Genomic DNA, 12,676 nt, shown 5'->3' on the forward strand with positions numbered 1-12,676 from the left:
AAAAAAAAAAAAAAAGAAAAGGAAGGTATCAACATAGTAATATCACATTCTATAAATGGTTAAAAAAAAGTTGCTAATGTGTTTTTAAGTCTGATATGAGCCATTCCTTACCATACTTTTGTGATCCAGCAAAGAAAGAACGTGTAAGAACAAAGGGTCTCTCCTTCCCTTTAGATCGCTGTATCAGTCCTTCTGCAGTGGCCATTTGCTATATCACCAAACAAGAAAAATTTCAAAGAGATGATTGGATTTGTATAGACATTCTCAATAAGCTATCTAAAATACAAAAAGCAAACAGTAAGCAGGAGCATGAAATGGAAAATATTAAAATAAATCCATCAAATAAGTTTCATAGTATAATGAAACTACTCTAAATTCCCCTATTAAAAGAATGGAAAATTTTCTTTGGTTAACAATAGCAATGAAATAATAATAAACAATCATCTAGCATTTATTTGGTGCTTACTATTGCTAGGCACTTAATACAATTTTCTCATATAATCTATGTAACAACCTCTGAGAGACAGTTTTCATTGGCAGGAAAAACAGATTCAGAGAGGTTAAATGACTGGCCCTGACCTATATAAGAAAGCTCACTAACTAAAGCAGTCTACAGTTACTGCAACAGGCTATTACAGAGGCAAACACATACTATCTGAAAACTAGGCTTATATTTAGCCAAAAGCTCCCATTGGAAAATACCAATAGGTGAGAGGGCCACAGGAATACAGTCACAATTTGAAAATAACAAAGAACCATGAGTATACATGAGGGCAAGTGTCTGCCATGTCTTTTGGATGTAGTTGGCAAATGAAAGATAATTTTACCACCTTTATTGAGGAGGCTAAGTACTTAAGGAAGGCTCTACATTTTTGAAGTATACTTATTGAAATTGTGTGTCTGTGTTCTAAATATTGCTCCTCCAGTGTGAATATAAGACTTGCTGTATGTAGATATTTGTGAAATCTTAAAACACTTGTTTTAATTACCTTCATTCACATATTTATACACTGCTCGCATCGATAAAAGTTTGAGGTGGTAGCCAGTGAGTGCCACTTATTAATGGCTCCTATCGAGGCAGAGGTTTTATGTTATAATTAATTTCATAATATTTAAAAGTTCATCATGAAAAGAAAAGAAGCAAAGGGAGAAATAATAAAAAGTCTTGTATTGGCTACTACCTAACACTCATTGCAACTGTCAGAAAAGACACACAAAGAGAAATGAACAGTAGAGGATAGCCATTATATTACAAAGCAAATGATTTTCAGCCAAAAGGCAGGTCACACGAGCCCAATTTACTTCTTTTTGGATGTCTTACGTGATAAAAACCGTAGATGTTGTGGAGTTCTCTGTGCTCCCAATTGCCATGATGAATGGCATTCTTCTGCATGGTTTGCTCTGGCCCTCTAAAGACAGAGGGCTCATTCATGTCATTCCAAAGGAAGAGGATGTCCGTAGATCCCTAGGAAGTAAACCTTGGTCATGACACTCCCACATTGATGATGTCTATATAATAGCTCTCATCATTCCTCTTTCTTACCTCATTTTAAAAATTATGTTTATTATCTATGCTCTGTCCTCTGCTCCACTGCTAGAGTTTAAGTTCCACAGGGCATGACATTTTGTCTGTTTTGTTCATTAATAAATCCCAAACATCTAGAATAATACCTGGCCCGTAGACAGATCTCAATAAATATTTGCTGATGAATAAAAGAGTGCTGCCCTGTGTTGTCTGTGAAATATATATTGCCTGGCAAATTCATTCCAAGACCTCCATGCAGGACTCCTATGGGAAAGGTTGTGAATGTTCACAATTGGGCTCTTTCTCATTCATCGGATGCTATAACTCTTAACTAAGGGCAGCTACAGCTGAACATGACAAGATTCTACCTTCTCTCTAATACTCTGAAAGACTTGACAGCCAATATACTTGTTTGTTAACATGATCTATAGTTTGTATTCTACACAGAACTGTTCAATTTAGGGACAGTTGAGTCATCTAGTTAACATGGTATTGCAGAATCCCTGGTCTTTTCTAGAATCCCTTATCTTTTGGCATTTGACTGAATAGCTAAAAAGACAGGGAGTCCCTCAGGCAGCTCATTCCATTATTTTTCAAAAATCCTGCTCTTTGTACATAACATTCCCCTTGCAGAGCCTACCTAGCTTACCTTCTGAGACCCCACAGAATACATCTGTCACCTCGCCCACATGGAAGTCTTTCAAATGCCTGGAGGTGGCTTACTTGATTTTTTTGTTTGTTTGTTTTTTAATCTTTATTTCTAAACGTGTACTTCTATGAATAAGGGTAAATGATTTCCAAATATTTAACTACCATATCTTTCCTTTAGAACCATCTAAGGCAGGGATTGGCAAACATTTTTGGTAAAGGTACAGATAGTAAATATTTTCAATTTTGCAGGCCATGAGGTCTCTTTTTCAATTATTCAACTCTGCATTGTAGTACGAAAGCAGCCACAAATAATAGGGAAATGAATAGGCATGGCCAGATTTGGCCCAAGGCTTGTCTATCCCTGTACTAAGTTGTTTACTAGTGCCCTAATACTTGACGCCAGAAACTAGAGTTCAGTGGTTAAAAGCTGGGCTTAGGGGACAAACAGACCTGAGTTCAAATTTTGGTTCCACCACTTACTAGATGCGTGACCTTGGCAAGTTTTTAAGCTTCTCTATGTCTCAGTTTCCTCATCTATGGGGTTAAATTTAGTTATAGTTCCAACTTCAGAGGGTTATTATGAAGACAAATGATATGATGCACATAAAGTCCTTAGCACAGTGCTTGGCACACAGCAAGTACTCAATTTGCATTAGGTATCATCATCATCACTGCCATCATTAATATCATCATAATTGGTTGAAAACAGTTCTCCAGATGTGGCCTCTCCAGTTTTCTCTGTGGTTCTTATCAGATTATTTAAAAATCACACTTCACTTTTAATGACAAATATGTTGTAAGATATTTTCACATGTATCATCGTATTTAAATAACAGTTATGGAATACAATTTTATATAAAAAATATATATAGCAATTTGAAAATATAATAAACCTCTGCTATAAAGTACTTTGATATATCATAGAGTCTATTATAATAGAGGTCAAAATCACAGCTTTTGTGCATTTGGTTATGCATATGGCACCTCTCCCAGCACCCCCAGAGTCTGTAATGTGGTGGCCATACTTGCCTTTTAATAAAAGCATTATATATGAAAAGCTACTCAATGAAAAAGAATAGTTTTATTCAATCACTTTTTCTGCTTCTTTCACTCTTTCAGGTAACTCGAAAAGAACAAAGGAATAAAAACCAACCTGATAAACAGGGAAAGCAAAAAGACTTGAATACCACTCTCTGACCTTGGGATTGGTGAAATCCAGGTAAGAGGAGAGACCTGTGGAGGCAGAACAGTAGGGAGCGTGTCAAGAACAGTGGTCCTCACAGTAAGATGCATTGTAAAGAAGATATCAGATGTGAGAGCTGGGAAATGGGCACCTTACATAAACATGAAAGTTGGCTGACACAGGCATGGTCTGTTGAGAAGTGAATGAAGGCAATGCTGGGCTCCAGTGATAATCACTAGATCTTTCAATACCAGAGGCCCAGGGGAATGCCAATGCACAAGCATCATGATGGAGCCTGTCCCTTACTGATGGCCTAAGACAGCCCAAGTAAGGATGGTAAATATCCTGCAGTGATCTCTTGGTTCTTAAAGAGAACAGAGAATTGTGTTCAAGGGATGTAAAGGGAAAAAAAGAAAGGTACAGGGTTTCTCTACAGTGCATGGATTTATAAGAGATGGTGCTGACTCTTTATCTCTATTTCTAAACAATGTAGTGATTTTCCTTTTGTCCTTGGGGAGTTTCTACCAAGGCTTTAAATTAATAACTTTTAACAACTTTTGAAATGAACAATCATAGTCACCAGGGTGGCTGAGGTCACTCATGAAAGCCTGGGAAGCCAAAACTATGGGCTAAAAGGGTGAAGAGCAATTACAAGGAGAGAGCTTGCAGAACCCCCTTTTTTCTTTCTCCTCCTCCGCTTTTCTTATTCCCCAACTTTTTACCACTGTTTGCTTAGAGAAACAGAATGCCACTGAGGTTTGCTTATTTTTCATTCATTCAATTATTGATTGATAAATACATACAAAGCATACAGTACCAAGTGTTATGAAAGATATAAAAGAAGGCAATACTATCTCTTCCTTAAATTATATGCTTAAAATGTAGCTAGAGGAGCAAAAGACATCTACAAGGGAGCACAATGAGCACCATGCAGCCTTTATTAATTGGGACAGAACAAGTGGAAATAATAAGTGTATAAAGTGATTTCAAACCTGGCCAGCACACCCCTTCAAAGTCTTCCCCTTCCTGATTCTTCACAAAGAAGCCCTGATCTTTGGCCTTCACATATACTGAGTAGTCAGGATCAATCTTGATGTGGGGATCACTGATGACCACAAGCTGTCAGGACATGAAGGTTTGGAGGTCTCATCAGTTTTATGTAAGACAAATGTTCATGTATATGTTTTCACCATAGTTTGAGGGCTAAGTTTTTACAAACAACTACAACTAGTATTGAAATATTTCAGACACAAAACCAAAAACAAAACAAAGTAAGTATTTCAGACACCAGTAAAACCCTATAACCTTTCATGTGCTTATGAGAATTTCAACTGATAGCAAAACTGGGTCAATGCTGGCCAGGTGCAGCGGCTCACACCTGCAATCCCAACACTTTGGGAGGTCAAGGTGGGAGGATTGCTTAAGGCCAGGAGTTTAAGACCAGCCTGGGCAACATAGTGGTACCCTGTCTCCACAAAAAAATTTAAAAATTAGCTGGGCATGGTGGTGTCCACTTGTGGTCCCAGCTACTCAGGAGGCTGAGGCAAGAGGATTGTTTGAGCTGGGGAGGTTGCAGCTACAGTGAGCCATGATGATGACACTGCAATCCAGCTTGAGTGACAGAACAAGACCCTATCTCTAAAAAAGAAAAAAAACAAAAACAAAAACAAAAGCAAAATAGGCCAATGCTCTTTTATAATTATTGCTGCCTAACCAATAGATGTTCTTTAAATAGCATTAAGTGTCTATCTGTCCATGATGATGGGTGCTGCATACTATACATAGAGAACTAAGTAGGCAGGGTACGTGCTCCCTAGACATTTAGGTGCTCAGATAACATTGATATGAGCAAACATTAAAGAAACTAAGAGAATAACATGTTAAAAACAAATGAAGTCCCCAAGCCCACTGGTGCAGGCATATTAGGAAGGAGATTTGAGAAAAGTTGTAAGCCACAGTGTCACGTCTCTAGCATCTCTCCGTGACTTTGTAATACCATCACTTCTACCAGTCTAGGGCCTCAATAACACTTTATTTGGCCAGAACACCATCTAATCCTCCTTCCTCATCTCTATTCTAATCAGTCCTGAATATTAAAGTTTAATTCTTCATTGCTCAAACTTTTTCTTAAATTTTGTTTGTTTGTTTGTTTTTTGAGACAGTCTTGCTCTGTCACTTAGGCTGGAGTGCAGTGGCACGATCTCGGCTCACTGCAACCTCCACCTCCTGGGTTCAAGCGATTCTCCTGCCTCAGCCTCCCAAGTAGCTAGGATTACAGGTGCCCGCCACCATACTGGGCTAATTTTTGTATTTTTAGTAGAGATAGGGTTTCATCATATTGGCCAGGCTGATCTCGAACTCCTGACCTCAGATGATCCGCCCACCTCAGCCTCCCAAAGTGCTGGGATTACAGGTGTGAGCCACTGCACCCAGCCTAAATTTTTAAATTGTGGTAAAATACACGTAACATAAAATTTACCACCTTAACCTTTTTTAAGTGTGCAGTTTAGTACTGTTAAGTATGCACATTCACAACGTTGTGTAGTCAATCTCCAGAACTCTCTCATGTTGCAAAACTAAACCTTTATACCCATTAAATAATGATTTCTCATTCCCTCCTCCCAGCTCCAGCAACTACCATTCTATAATACTTTCTGTCTCTATGAATCTGACTACTCCAATTACTTCAAATTAGTGGAATCACGTGGTATTTGTCTTTTTGTAACTGGCTTATTTCACTTAGCATTTATCCTCAAGGTTCATCCATGCTTTAGTATCTATTAGAATTTCCTTCCTTTTAAAGGCTGAATAATATTCTGTTGTATGTATATACCACATTTTGTTTACATATTCATCTGTCAAGGGAGCTGCAACCCAAGCAGCTCAGGTTGCTTTGACCTTTTGACTACTGTGACTAATGCTGCGATAAACATGGGTGTATAAATATCTGTTCAGGTTCCTGCTTCCAATTCCTTTGGGTATATACTCATAAGTGGAATTGTTGGATCATACAGTAATTCCATTTTAAAATTTTTGAGGCACGATCATATCATAACAGCTGTACCATTTTGCATTCCTACCAACGGTGCACAAGGATTCCAATTTCTCTACATCCTTGCCAACACTTGTTTTTTTTTTTTTTTTAAATAGTAGTCATCTTAATTATGTAAAATGGGATTTCACTATGGTCTTGGTTTGCATTTCCCTAATGATTAGTGGTGTTGAGCATCTTTTCTTGTGCTTGTTGGCTACTTGTGTATCTACTTTGGAGAGATGTCTATTCAAGTTCCTTGCCCACTTTTTAACTGTTTTTCTGTTGCTGAGTTGTAGGAGTTTGTTATATATTCTGGATATTAACCCCTTATTCAAAAACTTGTAATGCATACAAAGCAGTTTACAAAAACGTCCCAACCTTTCTGGTCAGATCCTCCACTATTAGAACCCTCACATGCCTTGCTGTCAGCCTTGCCTGTGCACTACTTTCCGAACACCCTTAATGCTCCTTCCTCTGGCTGCACCGCCCTCTTCCTTCTCCCTGCTTACCCATTAGTTAGGGACATCCTTCAGGGCTCATCTAAAATGCACTTCTAGGCCAGACATGGTGGCTCACGCCTGTAACCCCAGCACTTTGGGAGCCCCAGGCAGGCAGATCACCTGAGGTCAGGAGTTCAAGACCAGCCTGGCCAACATGGTGAAACCCCGTCTCTACTAAAAATACAAAAATTAGCTGGCCATAGTGGCACATGCCTGTAATTCTAGCCACTCAGAAAGCTGAGGCAGGAGAATTACATGAATCCAGGAGGTAGAGGACGCAGTAAGCCAAGATTGCAATATGGTACTCCAGCCTGGGTGACAGAGTGAGACTCTATCCCGAAAAAAAAATTAAATAAAAATAAATAAATAAAATAAAATGCACCTCTGAAACAAAGCCCTGCTTAAGTCTTGAGGATACAATCTTCTCTTTCTTGGCCTGTCCCCTACCCTGACCTTTCTTTGGCCCTTATGTTACTTCCCTGTATTGTGACTGGATACTTGCCTTTTCTTCACTCCCTGTAAGACCACAAGGAGCTCATCTCTGTATACTCTTCAGCACTAGTATAGCATCTTCAAGGTTCCTCGGTAAATAACTACTTATTAAGGACAGAAGATCTGGAGTCAGGCAGACCAGGGTTCAGATTCTTGTCTTGCTATTTATTCACCGTGTGCCTTTGCGTAAATTTTGAAACCAGTCTAAGCCTTAGCTTCTTCATCTAAAATATGGGGTAACAAGACCTACCTTTTAGTTTTGTCATCACTGGATGGAATAATGTGTTTTACTATATTGCCTAGCCCATAATAGCTTGATATATGGTAGCTTATTTATTAATTAGGGAATTAGGAGTTAAATGGATTGGTTCTGGCCATCTGTGAAAAGCCTGGTGGGGAGGTCAAAGGAATGGGTTGAAAAGTCAACCTTACTTTCAAGGAGAGGGACTTTATTCATTTACATGATACACATAGGGTTTCACCCCACTTCTCTCTTCATTTTTTTCTCTCCTTCCATCTTTTCATTATCGCTATTACCACCACCACCACTCCTGGAACTGGAAAACAGCATGATACATGTTCCAGTGGCTTCTCTCCCTCCCCATTTTCTATTTCTAGTCTTTTTTTGGCCAGATTGACAGCTGGAGTCCACCAAGGAAGCATGCATGAAAAACAGTGTATTAAAGAATTTGATATTATATTTGATATTTGACTGTTAAGGGTTTTTCAAGCCCTGCTACTCCCCGCTTACCCTTCTGCCCGTATCTGGACAAGCCAACAAATAAAGCTCTAGTGCTCCCTCCTTTGGTGCCAGCAGGGGGTTCAAACTATCTAAGCTTCAGCCTGCATGCAAGAGCCCTTGCCCTGTCCCCACCCGCTAACCACCATAAAAACTGAGTCAATCTGCTTTCTCAGTTCTCTCAAGCCATTTTCAAACCGGCTCGGGAGCCACCCCTGCTCTCCCCAGAAATTCTCATTATATGAGTAATAAACTTTTTAATTACCCTTGGTGCCTGGGTGGTGTCACCAACTGAGACACGGAAACCAAATTTTGAGTGGGGAGATCATATTACTGCAGGGTGGCCACAACAAATGGAACTGAAAATGCCAGACCCTTTCTTCATTATGGGGACCTAGATAACTAAGCCAGGAATGGATGGGGTCATCGCCTTTTCACCATTCATTTTCTCTCTTATCACAGTGACAATTATATTTGAATCTACTATTTTCACAGCCATTTTTTATCAGATGTTTCTCTACCATTGACGTGCCAAGGCAAGTTTAAAACATTTTTTAAAACTCTGTAATTAAAAGGTTCAGAAATGTTGGCTTATTTTACCTTACGCTTTTTGCTCCTGAGCAGCTCTTGCATCCTCTTGGGGTTTGGGAATCTTTTTTTGTCCCAGGTGAAGTACCTCTTGCCCTCAGTGTGCTCTATGTCCAGCCACATGGCATCATAAGGAATGTCATGCTCATCAAACCCTGCATCCACTGCTTTTACGTCCTGCTCATCTTCATAGTTCCAGCGGCACTGGTGGTATCCCAAAGAGAAAAGAGGGGGCATGGCTTGTGTGCCTAAAAGAGGGAGATGACAACTGAGTCAACCGCCACCACAATGAGCATTATTCATTTGATAAACATTTCCTGAATGTCTACAGAGTATTCAGCACTGAGCTCACGCTTAGAATATCAAGGAGAAGACAGCATAGTCCTTGCCTTTAAGGAAGTGACAACCTGGCTAATGAGGCAGGAATGTAAATAAAGTGCTCTGCCCTGAGGTATAACTACCAGGTTAACGTATCAGTCTAGCGCTACCAGAACACAGAGAGGTTAATACATTCTGCCTGCGGTGAAGTATAGGGTCTTGAAAGGCTTCACAGAGGAGATAAAACCTGGTTTGGACCTTGCAGACTAAGTAGGAATAGACCAGATAGGAAGAATAGATAGAGCATTCGGGGCACAGGGAATAGAAAAAACACAGAGGCAGAGAAGTACATGACAGGTTTACAGAAGAACAAATACTCCAGGGTGTCACAGTGTGAGAAAGACCAGTAGAAGATGAAACTGAATAGGGTCAGATTGTGAAGGGCTTTGTAATTGAGGTTAGGAATTCTGAATCTTGTCTTATGAGAAGCCATCAAAAGTCTGGCAAGATGTAATCTCAGCAGATCTATATTTAAGAAAAATTAAGTCAGGGTGCAGCATTCGGACTCACTTGAAGATAAAGAGACTGAAGTTGGGAAGAAATTTCAGTAAATTATTATCAAAATGTTCACTGATAATGTGAAGGACTTCTGGTCAACCACTTGCATGTATCTCCTTCCCCTCCTAAAGTCACACTAAAATCTGAGTAAAGAAAAGAAAAAAGAAAGAAAGCCACAAAAACAAAGAGAATGGGAGTGGAGTAATTTCAACAAAAATTTGGCAGGTGGCAGGCAGGAGTGGGGTGGTAACTGTTGGGCAAAGCCAGGGAAGCTCTCCCCAGAGTGCTATTGAGGAGGCTACTGATGGAAGAGCTCACCCTGGTCCCAAACACCAGTAGACACACCCACTCTCAAAACTAGAGTGGAAGCCTCATCTAGGCACACAGAGCCTCACCATGAAATATGAATGGAGGTGGGTGTAGGGGCTCATGTCTGTAATCCCAGCACTTTGGGAGGCTGGGGCGAGTGGATCACTTGAAGTCAGGAGTTCTAGACCAGCCTGGCCAACATGGTGAAATTCTGTCTCTACTAAAAATACAAAAATTATCCAGGTGTGGTGGCGGGCACCTGTAGTCCCAGCTACTCGGGAGGCTGAGGCAGGAGAATTGTTTGAACCCAGGAGGCAGAGGTTGCAGTGAGCCGAGATTGCACCACTGCACTCCAGCCTGGGCAATAGAGTGAGACTCCGTCTCAAAACTCACATTTGAGCAAAGTCTCCAAAATCAGAGAAAGTGACTCAAATAAGGAAACAGAATAAAAGGATCTCCAAGAAAACAGGGACAATGCAAGGAATCAAAGTAAATATCAAAACATTATCAGTATCTCTAGAGAGACGAAAAAAAGTATTGTACCCTTAAACAAGACTAGGATAGCATAAAACAAGTGTAGGTTGAGCCGGGCGCGGTGGCTCAAGCCTGTAATCCCAGCACTTTGGGAGCCCCAGGCGAGCGGATCACTTGAAGTCAGGAGTTCTAGACCAGCCTGGCCAACATGGTGAAATCCTGTCTCTACTAAAAATACAAAAATTATCCAGGTGTGGTGGCGGGCACCTGTAGTCCCAGCTACTCGGGAGGCTGAGGCAGGAGAATCGTTTGAACCCAGGAGGCAGAGGTTGCAGTGAGCCGAGATTGCACCACTGCACTCCAGCCTGGGTGACAGAGCGAGACTCCACCTCAAAACAAAAACAAAAACAAAAACAAAAACAAAAACAAGTGTAGGTTGAGTATTCCTAATTCAAAAATCCAAAATCTGAAGTACTCTAAAATCTGAATTTTTTTTTTTTTTTTTTTTTTAAGATGGAGTCTAGCTCTGTCACCCAGGCTAGAGTGCAGTGGTGCGATCTTGGCTCACTGCAACCTCTGCCTCTGGGTTCAAGCAATTCTCCTGCCTCAGCCTCCTGAGTAGCTGGGACTACAGGTGCGTGCCACCATGCCCAGCTAATTTTTGTACTTTTTAGTAGAGACGGGGTTTCACCATGTTGACCAGGCTGGTCTCAAACTCCTGACCTTAGGTGATCACCCACCTTGGCCCCCCAAAGTGCTGGGATTACAGTCATGAGCCACCACACCTGGCCTCTAAAATCTGAAACTTTTTGAACACCAACATGACACTCAAAGGAAATGCTCATTGGAGCATTTTGGGTTTTGGATTTTCAGATTGGAATGTTCAACCAGTAAGTTTAATGAAAATATTCAAAAATTCAAAATAATCCCAAATCGGAAACACTCTAGAGTCCCAAGCATGGAATACTCAACCTGTATACAATTTATAAAACAATAAATGTCATTTAATGCGGTGTGCTATTTTGAATTCCTCATCAAGTTTTAGAAGTGGGGTAAAAATACTTAGAAGATCTCAGTGCTTTGGAAAGATGAGGCAAGAGGATTGATTGAGACCAGGAGTTCAAGACTAACCTGGGCAACATAGCAAGACCCCATCTCAACAAAAAAATTAAAGTACATAAATAAAAAGAATTAGCTGGGCATGTGGCACATGCCCACAGCCACAGCTACTTAGGAGGCTAAACTGGAAGGATCGCTTGAGCCCAGGAGCTAGAGGCTGCAGTGAGCCATGGTCACGCCACTGCACTCCAGCCTGGGCAACAGAGTGAGACCATGTCTCCTAAGAACAAAAAAACAAAAAACTTAGAGGCTCATCAGACTTGAAATTATACAGAGCAGCAATGATCATGAGTCTGTCCAACTGAAACAGGTTAAATAAATTACATCACCAACAAATTTGCTACTTGAAAAAAAATAGGATGTACACATTTCAGGATAATAAATGTTTTGCCATTGCTTTGCATAACATGAAAACAAAAACCAAGGAACCATTAGAGGATAAGAAAGAGCTCCTAGAAAGCAGAAACATGATAGCATAAATGGAAGGCCTAGAAGATAAAATTGAGAAAATTGCTCAAAAACTAGGCAAAAAAAGGAAAAGGAGATTATAAAATCCGTAGAGTAGAAAGAAGGAAGGGAAAAATTAATCTAAGGAATAATACAAAACAGTTTCTCAGAACTGAAGGACACAATTCTCAGGATTGGAGGGGTCCACATCTAACATCCAGAACAATGATTATTTTAAAAGACCTAGGGCCAGTCACAGTGGCTCACACCTGTAATCCCTGCAGAGCACTTTGGGAGGCCAAGGTGGGCGGATCCCTTGAGCCTAGGGTTTTAAGACTAGCCTGGGTAACCTAGGGAAACCCTGCCTATACAAAAAATGAAAAAATTAGTTGGGCATGGTGGCACATGCCTGTAAGTCCCATCTACTCAGGATTCTGAGGTGTGATGATCACTTGAGCCCAGGAGTTTGATGCTGCAGTGAACCATGATGACACCACTGCACTCCAACCTGGGCATAGAGCAAAATCCTGACTCAAACAAACAAACAAAAGATCTCCATCAAGGGATTTTATTATAAAATTTCAGAATACTGGAAATTTGGAATGTTAATGATAAAGAGAAGGTATTTCAGAGAGAAAAGATAGATTACACACAGAGGAACAAAGGAATAGAATTAAGAATGGTTTTGGAGCAAGAAGGTAGAAGACAATAAAAGAAAGGCCTTCAAATTATTTTTTTT

General features: G+C 40.3%; 1 protein-coding gene across 1 annotated transcript in view; it reads right to left on the bottom strand.

Moving 5' to 3' along the window:
* GANC (glucosidase, alpha; neutral C) overlaps nt 1-12,676 on the bottom strand; it is a 111,487-nt gene that overhangs the window by 33,489 nt on the left and 65,322 nt on the right. Inside the window, 5 exon segments of the mRNA XM_011989254.1 lie at nt 112-208; nt 1,322-1,465; nt 3,330-3,409; nt 4,352-4,478; nt 8,725-8,960. Of these exon segments, the coding sequence (XP_011844644.1) occupies nt 112-208; nt 1,322-1,465; nt 3,330-3,409; nt 4,352-4,478; nt 8,725-8,960 (684 nt within the window).

Source organism: Mandrillus leucophaeus, unplaced genomic scaffold, assembly GCF_000951045.1.
Source record: "Mandrillus leucophaeus isolate KB7577 unplaced genomic scaffold, Mleu.le_1.0 Scaffold35, whole genome shotgun sequence".
NCBI classification, from domain to species: Eukaryota; Metazoa; Chordata; class Mammalia; order Primates; family Cercopithecidae; genus Mandrillus; species Mandrillus leucophaeus.